The following is a 26,285-nucleotide window of genomic DNA, read 5'->3' on the forward strand; positions in this document are numbered from 1 at the left end:
TCAGTAACTCAGCAAGATCCAAAGTAATTTAATGAGATCCTGTCTCAAAATAAAAAATAAAATGGGCTAGGGACTTAGGTCAGTGGTTAAGTGCCAAGGTTCAATTTCCAGTTTTTTTTTTTTTTAAAAAGACATAAATTTGCCAATCTTTTAAACTCTTAGTACTTCTGAGAATTTTCAGAATCTGTCTTCTTTCATGCCTATGCTGGAATAGTGTTCTGACTATATGGTTACATAAACTAGAAACTAAATGGAACTGAAAAGGATAACACCTTCTAATGTGTATTTGATATTAGAAAACTAATAATGGACCTGAAAAGGATAATACCTTCTAATGTGTATTTGATATTAGAAAACTAATAATTCACTTGTTTTTAGTTGTAGGTGGACACAGCATCTTTATTTCATTTTTATGTGGTGCTGAGGTTTGAACCCAGTGCCTCACGTGTGCTAGGCGAGCACTCTACCTCTGAGCCACAACCCCAGACCCTAATAATTCACTTTTAAAATGCATCATAATACTATTATAACTTTTAGAATGAATAATAAAGGTAGCAGAGATATATGGTAGCCTATAATAGAAAATTATAAATATAATCTTAAGATTCTCACGTTTTTTAATCATATTGAAAAACTAATTGATAATCGTGAAAAAATATTCCAACTTTAAAAATCAAGAAAATTTTCCCTTCTCCATCACTGACAAACTTTGAATTCTCACTTTGAAAATAAATATCCAGGGCTGGGGATGTGGCTCAAGCGGCAGCGCACTCGCCTGGCATGTGTGTGGCCCAGGTTCGATCCTCAGCACCACATACAAACAAAGATGTTGTGTCCGCCAAAAACTAAAAAATAAATATTTAAAAACTAACTCTCTCTCTCTCTCTCTCTAAAAAAGAAAGAAAGAAAGAAAGAAAGAAACACACAAATGTGTAAGTAAAAAAATACAAATATTATTAAAATAGCAGCAGTCATATTCCTCAGACATGTCAGTCATATTCTACTGCCATAAAAATTCTCCCAATGTCACTGAAATATTATGAGAAATCAGAAGTGCAACCAAATTTAAAGGGATATATACTTTTTAATACACTTTTTTGGTGGGGGAAGGGGATGGGGATTTAACCCAGGAGTGCTTTACTACTAAACTAAATCTCCAGTCCTTTTTATTTTTTATTTTGAGACAGAGTCTCACTAAGTTGCTGAGGCTGGCCTTGAATTTGCAATCCTCCTGCCTCATCCTTGTGAGTTATAGGCATAAATCATAGGGCCTAGCTATTTTTATACTTTTTTTAAGCAAATATAATTCAGCAGAATGCACTGTGGATACATTTACAAAATAGGAGAGGTATACGCATTCATTTTAAAATGCAGCTAATTTCCAGAATAATTTCATTCATCTGTGAGAATGATGTAGTTGATATACTACAATATCCTTGTAGTTATAGGATATTGTAGTATTGGGAGCTGATGCAGAAGGATCCCAAGTCCTTAGAGAAACTTACTATGTACAACATCTTTAAAAAGAATGCGATATGGGGCTGTGGCTAGGGCTCAGAGGTAGAACACTTGCCTCACGCATGTGAGGCACTGGGTTCAATCCTCAGCACCATGTAAAAAATAAATGAATAAATAATGATATAAAAAAAAGAATGTGATATGAATAAACTCAACAGTGCTGCTTCCTTCAGAATACCAAAGGTTTATTTGAACTTCTGTTATCATTTGGATATGAGGTGTACCCTCAGAAGATTCTGCGTTAATGCAGGAATAAGAGATAAAAGGATTAGATTATGAGAACTATAACCTAATCAGTACATTAATCTATTAACAATTTGATGATTTAGAAGGACTATTATGCTTGTGTGACAACTATAGGCAAGTACCCTGTGCCTGGAGGAAACAGGTCATGAGCGGGAAGGGGTTGTGCTTTAGGGATGTATATTTTATCTCTGGCCACCCACACTCTGTTTCCCAGCTGCCATGAGTAGAGTTTCAGTCCATCATGCCCTTCCGCCAGGACACTCTCCCCCATCTCAGGCCCAGAGAAATAAAGTCAGTGACTATGGACTAAGACCTCTGAAACCATGAACCAAATATACTTTTCCTTCTCTAAGGTATTTTTGTCTGGTATTTTGGTCACAGTGCTGAAAAGTTAGCTAACACAACCTCCATTCATTCACACCCTGATCCTTCAATTGACTACTTTACTCAACACATGAAGTGGCCTTCATCTAAGAAGCATCTATGTAAAAGTAAAAGAGATAGTCAGTTATGTTATAAAAGTAGAGAAAACTTCAACTGCCACTGTAAATTTTCCGGTTCTCTTCCTAATGCAATTAGAAAAATCATTACTGATATTAACATAATCCTTTCTCTCCAGAAATGTTCTTTTATACCTTGCATACCCTCAGGAAGAACAGTTATCAAATTCCTTTCATTGGGGCTGGAGTTCAGCAGTAGAGCAATTGTCTGGCATGTGTGAGGCACTCTTTCAATTCTCAGCACCACGTATGAATAAAATAAAGGTCTATCAACAACTTAAAAAAAATTAAAAAGAAATTCCTTTCATTGATAGATAAAAGAATTGCTTTTGCTTATAGCAAACCCAAGCACAATGAAGGCACATGGTTTTAGTGGGGGGTGGGAGGACATATAAAGGTGGGTGCCTAGACTTTATAATTTTCATAGAATCAAAGAATCTGAATAGTAAAGACATTTTAGAAATAATAAATGCTAAAACTAAAGTCCAGAGGGTTTCAGTAAGTCCCACAGGTCAAATAGTTAATGGAAGATCATCCCTATTTCTGGGTGGATGGTCTAGTGAACAAAGAGACATTTGTTTTCAGCTTAGTTTCAATCCTCCAGCAGGAATTTTAAAAGGAAGGACAACAATGGTATTCTCTCAATCTCTCCAGTACAGCTAAAAACAAGTTACATCTCTTGATGTAAAGTATTTCAAATCCTTCTTAAAAGACATTTATATTTAAACACATTTTACTTTAAAACAACAAAAAAAATCAATGAATGATGTATATGTACACTTTTAGACCACCAATAGGACAAATGAAAGCTAAAACCTAATAATATAACTTCTTTTAGGTCAGAAAAGGGGGAAAAATAACTAAAAAGGCTACCCAAAAAGTATATACTTGGTGATCATCATCTCTGAGTGAACTGGTCTTTCAAGTTAACATTCTCTCTTTAATGCTTACTTGTGAAAGTACACAGCAGAGTATCTGGTATATGGAAGATACTTTTCTATTATTATGTAGCTTTATCATAAGCTTTCATTAAATGTTTGTCTCCACTCTTCCTGTAATAAATATTTGAGTTTGCAGGTATTTGTAATAAATATGGCAAGAACTCTACGTTCAGTGTCTTCATTTCCATTCCATTTAAAACTCCCTCTTCAGCAATCTGAATTTGGACATCCACCAGAGGTGCTCTTCTTTATGGTCATCCTGATTCCATGAATGCCAAATATAACAGTACTTTTTTGGTAAGTGCTTCACATGGCTTCTATAGCAGACAGATAATTAGTCTTTAAACTTTCTAATTTCATGGTTTTGTTGACACCAGTCTCCCCTGGTTTTCATTTCTAGTTGACCCTTCAGTCTACATATTCTTCTTCCTTGATCTCGTCTATAAACATTGATATTCTCCAACACTATAATCTCATCCCTCTTCTCACATGATTCTCAAACATATCTGATTGGCAGTATATACACTGCCTTTTAATTTCAACAGAATCTAATTTCATCAGATAAACCATCAGAAAATGACAACATATTTTACAGATCTACCGCACAAAAGCTATTAAACTACTAGATAAGCCCAAATTAATAATCCTTTATGGGATTCCCCAGAGCTAGGCCTTTTAATAGATATATGACAAAAGGTATCACATATGCAAAGTGAATTTGTGAAGAAAACTGAAATAAATATAGCTTCTGGTCTTAATTTTCTGGACACTACGAAGAGATTCCCTTTACCTTTCACCTTGAGGTGACTTATCTGCTCCCTTGCTAGACAAGGAATCCCTTCCCTACCTTCTCCTCTGAGGGTGTCTAGAAGGAAAGAACACAGAAGACTCAGCTGGAACATGGTTTGGGGAGGAAAAAAATGGACTAAGCAAAGTGTAAGTAGAAAGAAAGGGGAGGGGAGAAAAAGTATTGGACAGTTTTAAAATACTAAAAAATATTCTCCTGTATCAAAATATTTCTGGTCTAAGATAGATTTAATATCAAAATCTATACTATTAAACCTAAAAAGTTCACATATTTTCTCAATATGTATGTTAGATAGTATAGACTGTTAAAAATTTTAAAAACATTTAAAATTTTTAAATTTAAATCAAAATAATATACTTTTAATGTGTGTCCCCTGCCACTGGCACATACAAAAGTAATGAGACCATCTGAAAATATGTGATAATTTTGGAATATCTTTCAAGAAGGGGGTGAGATCACCCGTAAGAAGTAATGGCAAATTAATTCAATTAACAGCACAGCAAGCTGGTATTTGTGTTAACATAGCTTCTGTACATCTGATAATGAGAAAAGGTCAAAGAACCAAACTTAATAGGGAAGGGGGCCAGGGAATCAAAATGTTTCATTAAAATGGCTTTTAAGGCCAAGGTATATAGATTTCAAATCCTGCAATAATAAAATGTGGACAAAGCTATGGTAAATTAGGAAACACACTTTTCCACTCAAAAGAAATTCCCATGATCAATGATTTCTTTTTGAAGTAAAATAATGGCTTTTTATTACTTCATTTGTAATCATATGTTGGACAAAGGGCTTTTTTTTTTTTTTTGGTTCAAACACTTTAGACACCAGAAATTTTATGTTTGATTTTAGTTGTCACAACTCTTTAAGACAAAACCAAAATTTTCATTATCAACTTTCAAATCAAGGGTATAAACAACAAAAAGATCTCAATATAGAGAAAAAATAACATTAAACAAATTATCCTTTTCAGTCTAGTTGGCCAAATATATACGTGCATACATATTTAATATATAATATGTATATTTTTAAGAATTATCCCCAACATCATCTTATATCTAACATTAAGAATTCTTTTAGAGTCTACAAGTAAATGATTTTGTTTAGTATCAACATGAAGAGCAAATACAGTACAAGAAATTATGTTATTAATCTTACTGGTAGAACTCATGAAAAAATATATTTGCCAGCCTGGCACAGTGGCTTGGGGTACTGAGGTAAGGGGCTCACAAGGTCAAAGCCAGCCTCAGCAATTTAGTGAGGCCCTATCACTAATAAAATATTTTTTAAAGAGGGTGGGAGATGCCAGTAGTTAAGCGCCCCTGGGTTCAGTCCCCAATACCAAAATAATAATAATAATAATAATGTATTTGTCAACACTCTTAGAATTACTTAAGTTACTTACAATAAGCAATATGATAAATCTTTTGGAGGGTAAGGTAGGACGCTGAAGATTGAACCATGGGTCTTGGGCAGGCTAATCACACAATTTAATGCCAAGCCATATCCACAGTTCATATATGGTTTGAAGATAAAACACATTTTAATCTACTGAATAAAAGTATATGGCTAGGCATGGTTGCCCACATCTGTAATTCCAGCAACTCCGAGGTTAAGGCAGGAGGATCATGAGTTCATAGCCAGCCTGAGAAACTTACCAAGGCTCTAAGCAATTTAGTAAGACTCTGTCCAAAATTTAAAAGGGGCCTAGGGATGTGGCTCTGTGGTTAAGCGGCCCTAGGTTCAACCCTGATACACATACACACATACACACGCACACATTATATGCTTTACTTATGTGAAATATTATTTATTAAACTTATTCCTTTTATCTATATAATGGCATCAAATAAAAACTATTCTAAAATACTTATCTGTACAAATGATTTGTTTAGTACTGGACAACAAATTTCTCTTCCCCACTGGTCACTAAACTGATACATAAAAGACAAATATAAGAAAATTCACTTCTATGTTTTCTCAACTAAATTATAAATTATTACATGAAATGTCTCATTTGATCGTCACAATAACTACATAAGATGGTAATAACTATTTTTAACTCAATATCAGAAGGAAAAAAAACCAAAAACACAAAAAGTTCCACTCAGAGAAACTAAACAACTTATCTGAAATCAAACTTCCAAAATATGAACCAAAATATCTTCTAAATTCCAAATGCCTTTTTCTACCATCACTCTGTTCATACAAAACAATCTGGAGGAGAAAAAGTCCTCACACCTAATGCTGTTTGTTTGTTTTTATATAGCAAATGCCAACTCATAAACTTCATCTTTGGCTTAATAATTCTCTTGAAATATTGTTTCAGAATCATTAACATTTCTGAATTACAAAAAAAAAAAAAAGCCCACAATCATGGCTATAAGATCTAAAACTAATTCAATGACATTGCTTGTACATCTGTGGCCTCCAAATTATAGCAAATCAAACATCCAACACAGTGCATGCAATATTTACATCTGGCTTGCTAAAGTTACGATGATTTTTGGAATCTAGATTAAATGTAAAAATATACAAACTCTATATCAAATAAACTGATAGTGACTTTTGACTTTTAATGTTATTTTTGCTATTAATATCATAATTGTTACTCCTTTGATCTCTACATTTCAATATTCAGTGTCACCAAATAATCACATGAACACCTCCATCTGATAACCAAAAATTTTGTGACTAGCTCAGTTAATCGAGATGTAAGAATCCATGCTAACCAAGGGGAAGCACATTAAGAACAGTAGATCACTGGGCTTTAAATATATATGTGTGTGTGTGTATATATATATATAAACACATATATATTTAACGATTTAGTATAATAAACATAAAAGCCAAAACCTTAACCATATAGAAAATCTAAGTCCTCTGTAAATTAAAGGAAAATGTTAAGATTAAAACTAAAAAATCACAAAATACATTCACTAGTTAGGTCAAATAAATATATATAAATGAAAAAGTCCATTCTGTCAAAGTATCTGTAAATATAATCACACTTGAACATACTCATACCTTTCTAAAAGCACTTTTATCCTTTTTTAGGTGTAATATGGTACATATAAACTAAGTTCTACATAAGTTTTCTTTTGTAAATCCTAAAGATATTACATGTACTAAAAAAAGGGAAATATTTCAAAGAAGTTCATGGTGATTTAGCAAAGAAAACTACCAGTGCTCATTTATCCAATAAAAAAAGAAGTTTTTATAAATGAGCTTTGGTTAATGAAGAGATTCCACAATCACTTCATTAAAGTGCTAAAACGGACAGATTCAGGCGAAAGTTACTAATTATATCCCCAGTAGGAACTAATAATATTAAAGACAGTAATGTTTCCTAAAAGAAAGTGAATTGCTGAAATTCTCCAAACAGAAAAGAGCTCTAATCTATAGCCAGCAGCTAGGCCCCTTGGGCAAGTCCACTGACAGCAGAACAGAGATAGGTGCACCCTTCTCTTTAAAAATAATCATCATCCACCTAAGATTCCTACAAAGTCTCTACTATGGTCAGAGATAGGTAAGGTAAATAGCAGACTTTTGAGGGCTTTGTTTTCTGATTCTGGTTTGAATGATCTAAAATTCCATAGTTATTCATTAGTGTCAAGTACTGATTTAAGTCTATATATATCATAAATGCTGGCTAAATGTTTAGGATTGCTTAGAGAAGTAATTCATAGTTTAGTTTCTACAAGCGTCAAGGAGTATCAATCAATACTATACAATTTCCACTGTTTTAATTCATGTGATGATTGTTGTTTTGTTTTGTTTATACTGGGGATTAAACCCAGGGACATTTTGTCACTGAGCTACATCCCCAGCCCTTTTTATTTTTTGACACAGATTCTCATTAAGTTGTTTAGGGTCTTTGCTAAGCCGCTGAGGCTGGCCTTGAACTTGCAATCCTCTTGTCTCAGTCTCTCAAGTTGCTAGGATTACAGGCATGCGCTACCACAGCTAACTCTCTTGATTATTTTTAAAGTTATGCCATAAAACACTTTAAGGAAGAAATATTGAGGAATGATAATGAAAATAACAAAAGAGAATGCCTAAATTACAGATCATGTAATAAATAAATGGTTTAGACAAGAGTATAATGACAATTACCTTTCTACTCCAATTTTTCATATCCAACAACAATAATATTGTCCTATCCAGGAATGTAAGTATATCTAAGCAATTATTAGAAAATAATATCTCATCCAGGAATCTAAGTATATCTAAACCATTATTAGAAAATAAATAAATAAGCTGATCTCCTCACCCAATTTGTCCCCAAAGACAGTTGCAGAAGAAGACAGAAGAAAGTGAAAAGCCAAGAACACTCCAAAAAGACTCACCTTTTGTTGACTGGCTTTTCGTCCTTCTCATAGGGTCGAACAAACCACTTCCCAATCCTAACGAAGTTCTTGTCCATTAGGCACCTACAATAAATTCATCAATAATTACTTTTATGGATTCAATAACAAATTAGCAAATCAATTAATTCATAATCCCAGATTAAAAACACCAATAAAAATAAAACATCACCAATTAGACTGTCAAAGTATTCTTGTTACTTAAAAGTTTTACATTACACTTACTGAAAGAACTCCCTGATTTTGCGCGTGGATTTTTATGCCCATGGGAGAAAATAAGCAATATAAACTGGCTGAAGTATTCCCAAAACTTTGGAATTACTTCAAATTGAATCACACTTCTGCAATGAATTCAATTCTTGTGTCATGAAGAATGTCAGAAATACAGCACTTCTTAAGATGCCTCAGAGATATTCACTCGAGCCATGGTCACTCATCTTGCAAGTTTTAATGCTGGGTTTTTGTTTTAGTTGTAGTGTGGTTTGATTTTCTGGTTTGGGGTTGGCTTCTGAAAGGTAATCCTTTAGGCAAGATTCTCGGGGGGAGGAAGGGGACATAGCTTCATCTACTTAAGCATTTTCCTTAGAAGGCATAGTAAAATACTTTAGTATTCATTTTACTCATATCTAAACTGCTCCCCACTTCTGTTTCCATGCAATGTTAGTTGTGTTTCAATGTCAAATTGTAGAGTATTCTTTCTGCAACATTAAGTGGAAACTAAGCCCTAACCACAGAAATACCAATAATGCTTCAACAACAACACAGACAGTTATGACCAAGTTCACCCATGTGCAGGCAAATGAAAACTGTATCATAACTACCATCTGGTCAATTATGAGATGTCATTGATTGTAAAGAGTATTCCAAATTTTAAAAAATATAAAATTTTTTGAACTGATGAAATACAGTAGTCTCCTTAATACCATTCAATGAAATATATTTTGTAAGAAAAAGTGTCAAAATTGTTGCATATAATTCTTCTATATAAGGTTTGTCCTACTGGGTAAAGAGCTATATAGCAATTCTTTATATTGATTGAATATTGATTCAGGCAATTCTGTACTTCACTTTTGTCTCTGTGATTTCCACAATATCAAGGACAAAGGAAAGAATTCAAGCCCTCACCCTACTCACTGCAAGTTAAATGGGTTAGTAAATGGCAATAGTTTCTACTGGCCACAATGTAAACCCCTTTGGGCAGAATGAATATGAAACACTGTTAAATCAAAATGTCACTGGCTTCAACTGGTTTTATTCTGAAAACTAATTTCTATAACAATTTTCTTATTCATAATGGAGAAATTCATTTTCAAAATAACCTAATCTGACTTCCTAAGTTATGAAATTAAAGAAGCATACTTTTTAATGCTAAAAATTATGACTTTATTAAATTTAGAATACAAAATACAGCATACATCCTCAGCTAAATAGATACCAACTTTTACCCAAGGTGAATATGATGTTTCACCCCAGGTGAAAGTACACAAGAAGCAAAACTGAAAACATGCCTCCAGAGTTTATTCAGTAGCCGAAAGACATATTTATTTTAGATAGGCTGTATATAAATAAATATTTCCAGTGAAAAATCCCAAGTTTCATATCAGGTTTCTTCCATCAATAATACTATCAATAATCGCTTGAAAGAACTGCTACTATCACAACTACACATGTTGATCACCAGGCACCGTGTCTCATTTAATTCTTGCAACAGTATAAGTGAAAAAGCTAAACACCCAACCAAAGTCACACATATTATCAATAGGAGAAATGCCATTAAGCCCAGGTATGTCTGATCACAGAAACATAAAATTTAACAATTACCATTTTCTTCATTCTTTCCTCATTTCTTAAATCCAGATATATCTTACCACTGAATTAATGTGAAAGTGTTTCTTTATTCTCCAAAAGCTGCTGCTAAATTGAAGGTAGACCTTTTAATGAAAGCAACAGGCTATGTTATAGGTATGGAATCCCATCAAACACTAAACAGTCTTCTAGTGACACATCTTTACCAAGTAAATAACATCTTTAAAAAAAAATCACTCTCTCATAAATGCCTTGAAGGTCAAAATTCAAAAGAATTATTTAGTAAGTAACAAAGACAATGTGAAATATATAGAATATAGTTAGAAAATCCAAGGCTTTATAGAATATGAAAGAAAAAAACAAGATATCTGTGACTAAAGGACAATGTATAAAAGTGTATTTCAAAATCCTTGCCCTTCTGTGTAATAAAAGCCACAAATTCTATTCACTGACTTATTCTAGGAAAAGGCAGAGTCTGGAATGTGGGGGAGCAGCACACAGCCAAGACCATTCAAGGACAAAAGCAAATTGCAAAAGGCTAATGACTGCTATCTGAGAGTAACTCTGTGTGAATGTATCTCCTGGAGTTCCCACTACAGATCATATTTCTTTGTCAGGCAATGTCAACAAAAGGTTATTATCACTAATATACAGAATAGAATGGAAACTACTGATCCTTTAGTCTGAACCATCTGTTTCCAAAAGAGAAGAATAATGACTTATGTGATTTTTTTCAACTGCTAATCAGTTATCTATGTGATAAGTGGTTTCCGACACAGTGAAAGAAAAACATTGAGAACATAGAATTGCATTGAATAAAGGCATGTTTTGACTCTATTTTGTATGTATTGGTGCAAGAAGGAGGATATTCAAATTTGGCCCCTCCAAGATTAGTCAATACTACCTGGAGAAGAGGAGGCTTGTCTTTATTAAGGAGAGTTCTACCACCTGGCTGAGTGATGACAGTATGCTGACTCAATAGCAAGACTATATTGAGGTACTAAGTCCTCCTTTCTCAATCATTTTTGGGTCATAGACATGCAGTTAAAAAAAAAAACTGATGAGAGCTACTAAGAACTATGTATAGAAAAAATGCACAAAAGAGCAAAAGGCTCAATTCATAGGGCAGGTAAAAACTCTATGAAGTAGATTCTAGAATAAGAATTTCCATATTAAATACTACTACCAATGCCTACTTACTCTGCTTCGGCCTGAAATCTTTTATTGTGCCATTCTCTCTCCTCCTCTAATTTAAATTTCAACCATCTTTGCCCTGTCTCAAATCAAGCAGGCACATCCTCTTAACTCTACAAATCACTTTTCTCTACTCAGTTGTAACAATTAATTTCTATGACTCATATTTAAATGCCTACGATATAATATACCTTATGTTCTACTCTACAGTGATGCTCAATAAATATTTGAGAAATGAAATTAGATTATTTTCCTATTCATAAAATAATAATATTGTTATTCTTTTTGCTTATAACCACTAATATGGGTAGCCTCATAGTATTTGAATTTTCTTGTGTGTATGTATTCTCACACTCTATATTTTGAGGGAGGAAAATATCTAAGTATTTTATTCTTTATAGCCTATCATTTCACACTGCAAACTAAAATCACAGAAGATACTTAAAATAGAGGGAATCACACAACAGCTAGAAATCATGTTGAGGAAAACTAGCACAAATACCCAGATCCCTTAATTACATTTGAAGAATACAGTTAAGTAAATCTCTTAAGGAGACAATTCTAAAGTCTAAAAATTACACCAGAAATATAATGTTCCCTTCCTTATACTCTATCAATCTTTATTTTCTTATATTTGAGGATCAAAATTTCTACTTTATTTCACAAACAAATTAACCTAGCAGACACACTCCATCTTCCACAAATTATTTCAAGTCAACATCACAAATAGTGCTAAGAATATATCGGTTAACCCAGTTTGTTCAGTTACCTTAGTCATTGTGATCCACATTAATGCTTTACTATTAAGATATGATTTGATTCTGTAAAGCTTCAGTATTCTTATAAGATCATTATGTGATGCCAGATTATAAAAAGTCCTTTAAGCACCTAATACTAAAAAGATATTTTTATTCCCAATCTTCTGCCACCTCCCCCCATCCCCCCCCAAAAAAAATCACTGTTTCAAAAAGAAAAGAAACAGCTGCTGAAAAATGAAAATGAAATCAGGTTGCATGTATGTGTCTGTGTGTGTACCTAATGTTTCTGTGTCACGCCATATGGCTCTGAATAATTAGCTACAAAGTGCAACCTGACTCCAAAATTGGCAAGCCACAATCTCCAATCCCAAAGCCACAGGCAGACTTGATGTAAGATTACAAGCGCTATAGAATGCCCAAACCCTAAGCCCCTCAGCAAGCCATTTCCCAGGTGGGACATTATGGAGGTATAGAAGGAAGGTCACTACCAGCTTTGTCTGCTTTTGTGCCATGAGAATTATGCACACGTGTATATAATTAATTTCACTGATTAGAAAATCCAAGTACAGTGTTTCTCTATGATACCCTCAACCAAACTGCATCTTAATGTCATCATCGAATTACAGAGTTGCTCACATACAATAAATTTTATGTAACTGTATGCCAAAACACCCTCAGCAGCACCACTCCAATCTTATCAAAATTCCCTCTATTATCTCACCACTCAATTTTTTATCAAACATACATGCGAAGAAGTCCCCTTCATCAAAACAGCAATGTTCTCAAATTCTAACAGAATAAGATCTAACTCCTATGACCCAGGGGCAGAAGAAAGTTTTTCTAACTAAACCCTAGATCTTCATTACCCTGGGCTTCCACTCTGCCCTAGTAGATAGCAGCTGTTGTAGCCACACAGCCTCAATTGCTCCCCTCCTAACATCCCTGTAAGGGTAAGCTCTTTTACAGACCTAGCCTCACCTCAAATTCCCATTCTTATCAGTCCCAAAGAGCTGTATCTCTCTTATCTAGTTTCAAAATTTAAGTATCTAATCCCATTCTCCAACAACAAAACTTCATTATTTTTGAGTTTTAATCCATGCCCTGCTCTAAAAATATTAAGTATAATGATTGCTTACATTGAGATTTCTTTTTAGACATTTACAACTAGATCTGTGTTTCCAATCATGTGTATCTATAATTTTTGTACTTTCTTCTTAGTTCTAAAGACTCATTTTCCTTCTGCTGTTAAAAAAAAAACTGCATATTATGCCATTTAAATAAAATGGCAATATACTGATTACTCATTTCTTGCCCCTATTATCACATTATGTCAAGGATGTTCAATCATGTCATATCACCATTCCTTCAACCATACACATACCTACCCTCATATACTTATTAATCTGTGAATATACTTCTTATTCTGAAATCTCTAATCTACCATCTCCACGGACAGTACTTGCTCGCCCTTTGATGACCATAATACACGGAGAACTAGAAATCTATGAATACAACATTATTGTTGTCATAATTATAATTCCAATTTTCAACCCATTGTTTTTACTGTGCTTTCCAAATAAAATTAAAAAACACCAACTCTTGGCAAACCAAGAAGCGCTGGGACAAAGGCAATTTTTTTAGCTGTGTTATAAACTACCATGGAGTGAATATGCTGGCAGCACCAGTGGACTACTCAGAAGAGGACATGTGTCTCACATGTGTCCAGTACCCCAGATGAAAGTCTCCCTGCAGAAGCATGGACATGACAGAGCATAGCAGCTTCAAAAGCCTTGCCTAATCTTCTACTGTGTACAAAGCACTGATTTAAATTTTAAAGCAAACAAATTTCTTTCCATAAAAATTAGCTCATTTATTTTATTCTAAAAATCTTCAAGAAGATGAAAATTAAAGTATCCTAACACACACAGTGCCAGTTTGACAGCATTATGCCAGACATTTTAGGTATTTCTACAAAGCTATTTTAAAAACAAGATTTTCATTAGTACCACATGTAGTCAAATCATGTTCAATGTTCAAAAATTTGGTTTTTTGAAACACACACATTTTCTGGCTTTTTCAGAAGCTTTTCAATCAATCCATGGTTTGCTTCATTGTCATGAGACAAGTAACAAGGACATGATAAATCGTGAAAGCTTGGATCAACTGTAGTAGTAGGCATTAAAAATGTCAAATGAAGAAACTCCTGAAAAACAATTGCAAATTTTTGTTTTCCATACTATAGTCACAAAGTACTTTTCCATTAATAACCTAACCTTAAAATACAGCACAACCTTGAAAAAATTATTATGAATACAAAACAAAATTTCACTAAATTAAAAAACTGATAAAGAATTTTAAAAGCTGATAAAGAATAATTTGAACTAGTACACTAATAGCATATAGGGGCAGAAGAGAAAGATGGGGGGAGCTGAATGAGCAGAGAGTCTGTATAAGTAAAAAATATTTTATTATGATAGGAATTATGCCAGAAAGAGATAATCAATCATGAAGAAAATCACACCCACACTTACTTTCCCGAAAGAACCAGAAAATAGCATGATGATCCAAGACTACAAAATATAGAACATCTAAACACTCTCAGATTGTGGAATTCTAACTAAGAGAATACCAAAGGAGCCAATGTGAGCTTGAAGGTTTGAAAAGAGTATATAAATACATCTATGATTATATTCTAGAATGATCTGTTTCAGTGACACACCTGGCAGCCATTTGGAATTCAGATTACCTCAATTTAGGTATGGCAGATTTATCTTTTTCCCAAACATATGATTTCTCTCCCTGTCTCACTGACATTGAGCTTGACCATATGACTTTGCTCTCTGCTCTCTACCAAGGAGCTCTGCAAGTCTATAGACAGTGGTTGCCTCATTAGCAAGAGGATGTGGAATAGTACTATATAGTCAAGTATAGTCCCATACTTTACAGGATTTTAACAAGTCTTACTGAGGTCAGGGTAACTGTCTAAGTAAAACACCCTAAAATCAATGGATCCTTTTTCCAGGTCTTCTGTTCATGCAGTATAACTGAACCTAGCCTGGACTGATGAAGAAGGCCAAAGCAATAATTTATGAAACATTTATGACACTTTAAAGTAGAACAGTGGCAATCATATTGGAGAAAATGGAACCAAATGGAGGCATATGTGTAAGGCTGTCAAGGAGAGATGGGGAATCAAAATCATATGCTATAACTGTAAAAAAGGAAAGGAAAAAACTCAAGTTTGCTATCAAACAAGTAACCACAGAGAAGTTGGACTGCATGAGTTATATATGGCCCCAAAAGAGAATACTAAGATAAAGAAACAAAAGTTGTAGGAAGACAGATTTCTACTCAGTATAAAAAAAGGACTTTCTAACCCTGAGTACTCCCTGAAGATGTAAAGCTGTGTTCACATAACCAGAAGTGTTCAAAGAAGGAATGATCAAGTAAAAAGGATATTACAGAATGCAATCCCAGAATTGGTTGGTTGAATAGACTAACTTTTAAATGTTGTCTCCAACTCTGCAAAAAGTTGATATTTCACTGTACTTCTATTAGCTATAATAGCAGCTACCCATTTATTGAGCTCTTATGATGAGAGAGAACTGTACTGAACCAAACAACCTTTCACCATTTTATAGGTAAATAAACATGGGTAAGCTCAAGTCACTGGCCTATATCACATATCACATAGTTAAGTGGTAGAGCTGAAATTCAGAATATCTCCTGTCTCTGAAAGCAACAAAAAAAGGGATTTCTATAAATATGTGCCCCAAACAGATATATAACATACCACCAAAAACATTGTCTTCTGTATGATACCTTTATGGTAAATGCTCTTGAGTGAGTAGCAGTGGGGTTTTTTAACTTGTTTTTTTTTTTGGGGGGGGGGGTATTAGATAATCTAAATATCCACAACATATTAATAGGCAAATAGTGAAAAGTTAGAAATGAAAAAAGAGTAAATGAAAGATGAAATTGTGACATTATTGTACCTTAGAATGTAAACTATTTTACATGGTGTCAATACAGTATTATCTCAGCACCAATCGTAACAAAAAAATGAAATGATTTATTCTGTGTAGAGGTTTTTGTTACCTTAAGTTTCTAGAGTAATTATTTTAATCCATCACTGAAGCACATCATTCTGTACACACTAGCAATCAAAGCATTTTATGTAAAGAAGATCAATTTATATGACTCCCCTACAGCTGTAATGTAGAGTTTCTCAGGGTAATATATGAAATTCTTTTAATTAAACATATTCTTGCACTTAAAAAAATAAATTGCAGTACAAGCTTTGTTAATGTGCAAACTGAAGAAAAAATTGTTCCAGAAGCACACACTTCTGCAAGTGATGCTGCCCTGGATGATCTGTTCAATAACCTCAATTCTGCTTTCCATGCCAGAACCTCACAACGTCCACATGGAGAAACAAGTCAACATTACCTGAATAGTACTTAGGCGTAACAGAAAATTTCCAAGAAAAGAGTAGCAAACTATATCTGTGTTAATTTAGGTTGTAAACAGGTGAGGACGTTATAGCAAATGTTCTAAACTCAAGAAAAATAAAAAGGGCAAGTATATATTAATCTTCCCAGTTTCTGTTGACAATGAATAAAGAAAGCTGACAACAACCATTTAAAATGCTTTCCAGCTTCATGAATGGGGTAACTTTCATTCATAAACTAAATACATCATTTAAATTAAATGAAGAGAAGAATATCATTTTACAGGACAAAAGGATTAGCAAAATTTTTCAAAAGAATCCCAGATTATGCATATAAACTTGTAGGGAAGCTTGATTATTAATTGTTTTCTAAAAGAAAAGCTAATTTCATTTGTCTCAAAATTAACTCTTATAATTCAAATAGAATTCAAATAAACCATTCTGGGACTATTTTAATTAATGAATACAAACTGAATTACGCAAAATAAATTTATGGGAAAAATTAAAAATTATTGACATTTACAACATGTCATGCACATGTTGGATATATTATATACATTCACAAAAACTCTACAGTGACCCATACTTTACAGGATTTTAACAAGACTTACTGAGGTCAGGGTAACTGTCTAAGTAAAACATCCTAAAATCAAACCAATTTCTAACCCAAACATCTTTAGATCTTTCCCAAATTTTACTGTGTGTCACAATTAATTTTCTCAAAAGTAATAATTTAACTTGACCTGGACTTTAGTTTTCATGATAAATTCTGAATTCGTGAGCCCAGAAATAAATGAATTATGCTCATTTCTTTCCCTTCTCAGCTTTTGGGCTCTTCTAATTTTCTCTCAACAAAGAAAAAGAATTAGCTACCATTCAAACTACAAGACTAAAAATTCAACCACAAATTCATTAATATTTTTTGAAAGGAATAAACCATCATATTAAAAAAATGGCACACTACAATATTAAAAACTATATACTTTGTTCCACATTCCTTAGAAATTCTATATTTAAAAAATGTGCTTAAACATACATTAATTACTAAACCAGTTTAAAAAACAAAAACAGAAAAGCCTCATCCTAACACAGCATTACAGAAACAACAAATTTTCCACATTTTCCTCAAGGAAATCTGTATGTAATTTAGTTCTGTTGTATTTTGCAGTAGGGGAAGAGAACTGAAAAAATTCAGAATATTTAAGAGTACTCAATGCTTAAACAAAATCAACACTTCTGTGAGTATACGACACTTTAGCAACAGATAATCTCTATGTCTACTCCAAATTACAGGACTGGGACCAAAACTAATTCAGAATGAAAAAAAAAAAAAATCAAGAAATTTGGAGGGAAGGGATGTTCTACAGTTAAAATATCTGAAACAGTGAGACTGTAATGATATCATCTTAGCTGACAGCTTGGCTATGAAACTCTAGTAGTAGACTATCCTTTCAGCTTTGGTGACCTACAAGTACTATTCTATCCATAGATTCAGGAAGAGAAGTGAAAATGTTTCAAGTAAGGGGCAGGGTATATAGCTCAGTTGGTAAGTGCTTGCCTTGCATGCACAAGGCCCTGGGTTCAATCTCCAGAAAAAGAAAGAGGGAGGGAGGGAGGGGAAGGGAGGGAGGGAGGGGAAGGGAGGGGAAGGGAGGGAGGGGGGAGGGGGAGGGGGAGGGGAGGGGGAGGGGGGAGGGAGAGGGGGAGGGAGAGGGGGAGGGGGAGGGGGAGGGGGAGGGAGAGGGGGAGGGGAGGGGTGGGGGGGAGGGGAGGGGGTGGGGAGGGGAGGGGAGGGGTGGGGGAGGGGAGGGGGGGAGGGGAGGGGGAGGGGAGGGGGGGAGGGGAGGGGGAGGGGAGGGTGGGGGAGGGGAGGGGGAGGGGAGGGGGAGGGGAGGGGGAGGGGAGGGGGAGGGGAGGGGGAGGGGAGGGGGAGGGGGAGGGAGAGGGGGAGGGGAGGGGAGGGGGAGGGGAGGGGGAGGGGAGGGAATGTTTCAAGTAAGGAGGTGTTCAAACAATGACAAGAATATATCAAAGGGGGTTTCCCCAGCCAAATCTGAAAGTATCAAAATAAATGAGGGTAGTAATGAATGACAATCCATTGAATAAAATAGCAGTCCATGAACCCAAATTTATACAATATTCAGAGAGAGAAAACAGAATGGAAGAACACAAAAACCTCTTCCTTAAGACATTGCCAACTAAGAAAAACAGAAATAATGGTGGCATTTAACATTAGTGCCACACTGGTAATTATCAATTTAGGCCAGGTCTATAAATAGAGACTAAAACAAGTAGATTTGAGTTTTGTTTGTGGTGGTTGTTATGTTTTGTTTTGGTTTGGTTTGGTTTTGCAGTTAGCCTTACACGTGGGTACCTACTCAATCTCCTCTCCCCACCCATTTTTGTTTAAATTTTGAGACAGGGTCTCTCTAAGTTGCCCAGACTTGCCTTAAACTTGTGGTCCTACTATTGCCTCAGCCTCCCAATTAGCTGGGATTACATATGTGTGCCACCATGCTCAGCATACAGGTCACATTTTGATGACAAAGAGGGTAATTACACACTCTCATTGTATCTGGCCAAAAATTACACAAAGGAAAGATATAACAGAGAAAGATCATAGTTAACAAAACATTATCTGTGAATAAATCTGATACAACATCACTTCAATGAAGTGATCAAAAATGATAACATCATTAATCACATTATATGCCTCCTGCCGTGACACAGTACACAGAACTCACAACCACTTCTATGGCATTTCTACTAAAAAGCATAAGTTGAATCTATCATGAGAAATCTATCTTCAATTGAGGAGCCAACATATGCTAGTATCAAAAAAAGAAAGACAAACTTCTGTAATTAGAGACATGAAACCTAAATGATGCATCATCATGGGGTGAGTCTCAAGGAGCTAAGCTGTAAGGACATAACTGGGACAACTGACAACATCTGAATTAAGCTACAGATTAAATAATGACATTTAATCAATGTTAAATCTCCTTTCATAATTATACTGTGCTTATGTGAAAGGAAATCCTTATCCTTAAGAAATATACACTTAAATACTCAAGGGAGAAAAGAATAATGATGTTGAGGCTACGAGTGGCTCATGGTTCATTTTAAAAACAAAAAATAAGAAACAATATGGAGGAGAAAGAAGTCATAGGAGTTATTTCTATGTACTATTCCTGAAATATTCCCTTCCTTCTTTTTTTCCTTCCCTTTTCTTTTTAAAATTTAGTATTAGGTATTAAGCTATATCTCCAATCCTTTTTCATTTTTGTTTTGAGACAGGGCCTTTCTAAGTTGCCATGCTGGCCTCAAACTTGTGATTCTCCTACCTCAGCCTCCCAAGAAGCTGGGATTATAGATAACATGACACCAAGCCCAGCCAGGCATATTTTAATTTTACACTAATAATAAAATCACTGTATATAAAAATCCTGAGATTTAGCAATATACTTGAATGCTTCAAAACAACTGTTATCCTGTTCCCTTTCTTACCTTTCTAAGAGATTGTGGATCGCTTTGAAGAGCAGCGTCCTACATTCATAGGAAAGGCCATTTTCCCAGAGTCCTTCTTCCACAACTGAAAAACAAAAAGAGAAGGGGGGGAAAAAAACAGTAAAAAGGACATCCAAATAAAATAAAGAAACTTTTAAAACCTTTTTTAGAGCAAAGTTAATGAGTTAATTTAAATGACTTAATCTTACACTGAATAGAGAAAGAAAGTCAAATACTTCTCAAAATAATATAATACTTAAATACAAATATTTTATTAAAGTCTTTGAAACATGAAGCATGATGCAATTCTCCTTCCATAAAGGTCTTTCCAACCTGCTTTCAAATAGTTTAAAATTATCTTGAAATTCTGAAATTAACTTTCCCCCAAATAGTGCCACAAAGACTAATTTATTAATGTTCTCTTACAAGATAACAAGAATGCCACAAATTCATACCAAGATTATAATACATATTTTCAAAGAATAAATAAAGAAGAAGTAATTTCCTATAGTGTCAGAATTACACAAATTTCTTTAAGGTAGATAATTTCTGGATAGGATTTTAAAGGTATGATTTTAGGGAGACTGTCAGGAATTAAACTAAACCTTCCAAATAACATCAAATTTACTTTCTAAATCCATAATTTTGTTAATATTTTACATTTTGGGAAATATCATATTTGGCTTTGAAATGTTAGAATATTGAGCCACAAATAATTCCAAAAAATTTCAAGACAAACAATGACCCATGTATTCTTAAAATTCTTTCCTTTCATAAGTATATAAACAGACAGAAAATGCCGGCAGAAACTATAATTTCCTTTTTAAATTACATTAGTTCAAGTCACCAAAAAATTGATAAGATGGAAACATTTGCAAAAGAAAGTTTATTTTCCCTTTTATTTTTTATCTTAACAAAATTATTCACTTGAGAAAATTCTGATCAGAGAATCAAAACATACATTGAATCCACAGTGCATTTTAATGCTTTCTGCCATACCAACAGATATCCCCACATTTTCTAAACACATAGCATTTTTTAAAAATGTATTTATATTCATGCCTTTTATGAGTAAGACTTTTTTTTAATTTTAAAACTAGTCCAATACTTTTCCTTGGTATGTGAATTTAAAATAAAAAAATTCTATGTGGCTGATATTGACTTATTGAAGATTCCCAAATCCAGCTTTGTCAAACTCTTTGTTATTTGTAGCTTTTTTTAAAAATGGGGGAAAAATGTATAGTAAATAGACAAGCATTCCTGCTAGCAAGGGACAGTCAAAGGTATCGTGAAATCCCTATTCTCACACATTCCCCTTCTAGAGGAACTTTCCAGGGTTGGAAAGAGAACTCACATTCACAGTAAAAAGAATACCCCATTTTTAATTGCTTTTCATTACTAATATGTTTCACTGGCTCTAAGGGTACCATCAGCTTTTAACTATTATTTTATAAATCACTGAGAGAAAGGGAAGGTAACAAATAAATATCTCTTATCACACAATTTTTATAAGAGCTCCTTAAGACTAATTGAGATGTGTTCATTATTTAATCATTGTTGTGCACATAAACAGATATTAGCAAAATAAATTAATTGAAAATTCCTAACACTTAATAGTCTTAAGTCCAACTCTTCTAAATCACTCTTCAAATCAATTACTGATATCAGTGTTTTTCTAAAAATAGTCCATTGTACCATAAATGGTGTTGGTATAGCATTTGTGAAAAAAGTTTCCTGATCTTATTTGCAGGATTGTCTTCCCAGTTTGTGATACCAATTGGCACACCTTTTTAAAACTTTTTATAAGGACTGAGATTGTGGCTCAGGAGTAGAGCACTTGCCTAGCATGTGCAAGGCCCTGGGTTCAATCTTCAGCACCACATATAAATAATTTTTTTTAAATAAAGGTATTGTGTCCAATAACTAAAAAATATTTTTAAAACTTTTTATAATTATAACCTTCAAACTTACTTAAAAATAGAGTAACAAGTTCAAAATATTTCTAACCAAAGGTTATCAACATTATGTTATCTGCTTCAAATATTCTACTTTGTTTTCTTTCCCTTTTTGTCCTGATATAGTCATGTATAAGTTAACAATAGGAAACTTTCTGAGAAATACATCATTAGGGGGATTTTGTCATTGTACGAACATCATAGAGTATGCTAACAAAATGGTATGGTCAGTCACTTCATGTGGCCCTTGATGCAATCAAAAGGCACAGTAAACAGAAGATGAATGTGGCTACTACCAGTGTACCATGACACCGCATTTTACAATAAATTTTATTTTTAAATAAATAGGAGTGCACTCTAAAATTACAAAACTTAGTGCAGTCTGAGCATCCCTGGCTCAAAAATCTAAAATGCTCTATAATTAGAAACTCTCAACACTTTGGTGCATTTCAGATTTCCATATGAGTGATGCTCACAGGGTAAAGTCTATACAAATGTTCCAAAATCTGAAAAGCAGTGAAATCTGAAACACATCATCTGGTCTTTCAGATAAGGAATGTTCAAACCTATATAGAAAACCAGTAACACAGTCATTTAATATCATGATTGAGTATTATGTAATACTCAATCATGATAATAAATGTATGCTTCTATACAATTGACAAGACAGCAGGTTTGTTTACATCAGCATCACTACACGTAAGGCACTGCACGGCGCTACACTGACTATTATGTCACTCACTAAGCAACAGAAATTTTTACGGCCATTATAATCTTATAGGACCAATGTGTTGACCAAAATGTCATGTCACTCATGACTATTCATTAAGCAAATTCCACTCCTACATACTTTGATATGCAGCAAATCAGAATCTGAACAAGGTCTACCAATTGTATTTTAAGTCTCCTTTAATATGGAACAGTACATCTCCATGAAAAGAAAAAAAAATGGTTTCATAGGTTGGTTAAAGAAACCAAGCTAGCTGTCTTATAGGATATATTGTATTTGCATCTAATTATTTCTTCATGATATTTAACATTTTATAAGTTTGTTTGTTTTAGGCCTTTTGCAAATCTGATGATCAAAGCCAAAGCCTCAAGCATACTATTTTACCACTGAACAGTCGAGAGCCATCCGTGGACTATGTTTGAACCAAACTGGCACCAAAGCCAGCGGCAATCCTGGTTAAGACCACCCAGATACATGTGAGTTTCTATTCAGCTCTGCCAAAAAGGTCCCTCACAGCACTGGAGATGGGGTGACCTGCTGCAGCCACCTAGCCAAACAGAAACTCAGAGATGGGTGTGGTTTCCCAAGATGCCCATCAACCTGTTGACTGTAAGACATCATGAAGCAAGACTCCACCCCTAAAACCTTATCCCTGCCTTTGATGGATAAATAATCGACCAGAGCCATTTTTTAACTGTTCTGTTCCAGTTCCTACCAGGACTGGAAGAACCAATCAGATGCTCCCTTAAAACTAATTCTGATTTTGTCTCTTATTTCTTCACTAATTACTTCAGAATTTAATTTTTCTCGGGTGGCTTATCCCCTCCTATGCAGGAAGAATTACCCTGGTGAGGTGCTGGCTGCCTTGTGATACTGAACTACACCCCCAACCTTTTTTATTTTACAATTCTCTAAGTTATCCAAGCTAGTCCTGAACCTAAGATCCTCTTGCCTCCGCTTCCTCAGTAGCCGGGGTAAAGGCAGTGAGCCAGCTAGCCTCTGCTCATTTTGCAAGTGTTATGCTGGTGCTATACCTTAAACTTATTAGAGGATATCCTCCCCACCAAAAAAAAGTTCTCAGATAGTAGCCATACTCTTTATTTTGCCCTCCAATGGTCCTCTAGACTTTGTTAAATGAAATGTTGAGGTGTTACCCCTGTCCAGCACTGCAACGTAGAACACTAAAAAAGTTTGAGCATGCAAAGGCAATGCCAATTTTATCCCAATTTCTGAACAGCCAACACAATTTCCCATATATAAATATGATTTTATCCTGATTTCAATAATTTTGAAATATCTTAGAATTTTTTCTTCTAAAAAGAATCCTTAAAATGTCATCACCAAAGATCCTACAACTAACATCATACTTAATGGCAAAAGACATAATTAAGGTAAGGATGTCTGTTCTCACCAATCCTGTTGGGAAATCCTCATATTCAATTGAGGTCTCATTCAGTACAATAACAGGAAAAGAAAGAAATACCAGGCATACAAATTGGAATGGAAGAAATAAAACTGCTGCCCTATTTCACAAGATACAGCTGTTCATCAGATATTCCTAAAGAACCAACCAAACAAAAAAATCAACTAGAACTACAGATATCGAGCTAAATTACAAAATAAAAGGCAAAAAAAAACCACATCATATTTCTATATACTGGAATGTACTATATATATATTTCTATATACTGGAATGTTTATTATTAAATACCACATAGTTGGAAACTGAAATTCTGTAGAAGTATCATTTACAGTAGCATGAAATACTTGGGTATGAATCTTATAAATTATGTGTAAAATTTATAGGCTAGAAACTATAATACTGACAAAAGAAATTTTAAAAAACACATTAATGATTAATAATTAAATTGATCATGAACTGGAAAAATCTATATTGTTAAGATGACGATTCTTCCCAAACCAATCTATATAGTCAACTCAGTTTCAATCAAAATCCCTGCAGGATGTTTTACAGGAATAGAGTAGTTGAGTTACACATTTATATGAAAAAGAACTCAAAAAATGAAAGCAATGAAGAAAAATGCATTTGGAGGACTCCTACCACCTGATTTTCAGACTTACTGTGAAGCTAGAACAGACAAGACAGAGTGGTAGTAGAGAAAGGACAGATGTGCAGGACATAAGTTCAACACAGCAGAAGAGTCCAGGCATAGACTGACAAACATATGATCCCCCACCCCACCAAAAGAGCCATGTTGCCTTCTCAACAAATGGTGCTAGAAGGAATGCATATTACTGTGTCAAAATCAAAATAAAACAAAACTTCAAACTATATAGAGTAAATTAATTCAAAATGTATCAATAGGGATGCAAAGCCTAAAACTAAAACCTCTAAAATGAAGCATAGGAGAAAAGTTTTGATATCTTAGATTAGTCAGCAAAAGCATATTTCAAGTGAGGCACGGTGGCACACCCCTGTAATACCAGCAACTTGGGAGGCTGAGGCAGAAGTATCCCAAGTTCAAGACCAGCCTCAGAAACTTAGCAAACCAGCAAACCCCTAAACAACATAAGGGGATCCTGTCTCAAAATAGAAAATAAAAAGGGCTGGGGATGTGACTCAGTGGTTAAGCAACCCTAGGTTAAATCCCCAGTACCAAAAACAGCATGATCCATTAAATAAAAATTTTAAAAAGATAAATTGAGTTTAATCATTATGAAAAACTTCAGCTCTTCGGATCATATGGAAAAATTGGGTGAAGCTATTGGAAAGATCTACCAATGGGATCAAATCACAGATTTTGACAAGTCATATTATCCAATAAGGATTTATATTCAGAATATGTTGTTTTAGAAAGGAAGGAAGGAAGGGAAGGAGGAAGGAAGAAAGAGGGAGAGAGAGAGAGAGAAGGAGTAGAGGGAGGAAAGAGGGGAAGGGAGGGAGGGAGGGAGGAGGGAATAAATCTCAAAACTTAACACTAAGTGGGGAAGAGACCCAATTTCTAAATGGGAAAAAAATTAAACAAATACTTCAATGGAAAAATACTGAATGGCAAACAATTAATAAAAAGGATGCTCAAAGGTTCATTAATCCCTTTAATGAAATGAAAATTAAAATCACAATGAGATATCAACACTAGAATGGCTTAACAGAAAAAAATGACATTACTAAGTGCTGGTGAGCATACAGAGTTAGAGTAATTATGTATGATTTAGATATGAGGTGTCACTGAGGGCTCAGAGCTATGGTGTCAGATGACCATGGACTGAACCTCTGTAACTATGAGCCAAAATAAACCATTCCTTCTCTAAACTGTTCCTGTCAGGTCTTTTGGTCACAGTGATGCAAAGCTGACTAAAACAAACTGGTACTGTCATGTACTGCTGTTGCAAATGCAGAAACAGCAACCACTTTGGAAAAGTTGACTTTGGCAACATTTTATGAAATTAACTAGTCATAGCCCAACAATATCCCTCTGTGATATTGTGAAATAAGTATTTGGTCTTTGTCTCATTTCTTGACATATAGTTCCTAAAATCCCTG

The 26,285-nt window shown here is 34.4% G+C and overlaps 1 protein-coding gene across 3 annotated transcripts in view; it reads right to left on the reverse strand.

The window, feature by feature from the left end:
- Med13l (mediator complex subunit 13L) overlaps window positions 1-26,285 on the reverse strand; it is a 293,930-nt gene that overhangs the window by 121,942 nt on the left and 145,703 nt on the right. For 2 of the 3 annotated variants that reach the window (XM_013360472.3, XM_005329638.3), the window contains exons 3-4: window positions 20,096-20,180; window positions 8,363-8,446 (exon numbers count right to left, since the gene is read on the reverse strand). In XM_013360472.3, coding sequence (XP_013215926.2) covers window positions 8,363-8,446; window positions 20,096-20,180 — 169 coding nt within the window. The remainder of the gene's footprint in view (window positions 1-8,362; window positions 8,447-20,095; window positions 20,181-26,285) is intronic. The other variant, XM_078039088.1, reaches the window with a different exon arrangement.

The sequence above is a fragment of the Ictidomys tridecemlineatus genome, chromosome 2 (assembly GCF_052094955.1).
Source record: "Ictidomys tridecemlineatus isolate mIctTri1 chromosome 2, mIctTri1.hap1, whole genome shotgun sequence".
Classification (NCBI taxonomy): domain Eukaryota; kingdom Metazoa; phylum Chordata; class Mammalia; order Rodentia; family Sciuridae; genus Ictidomys; species Ictidomys tridecemlineatus.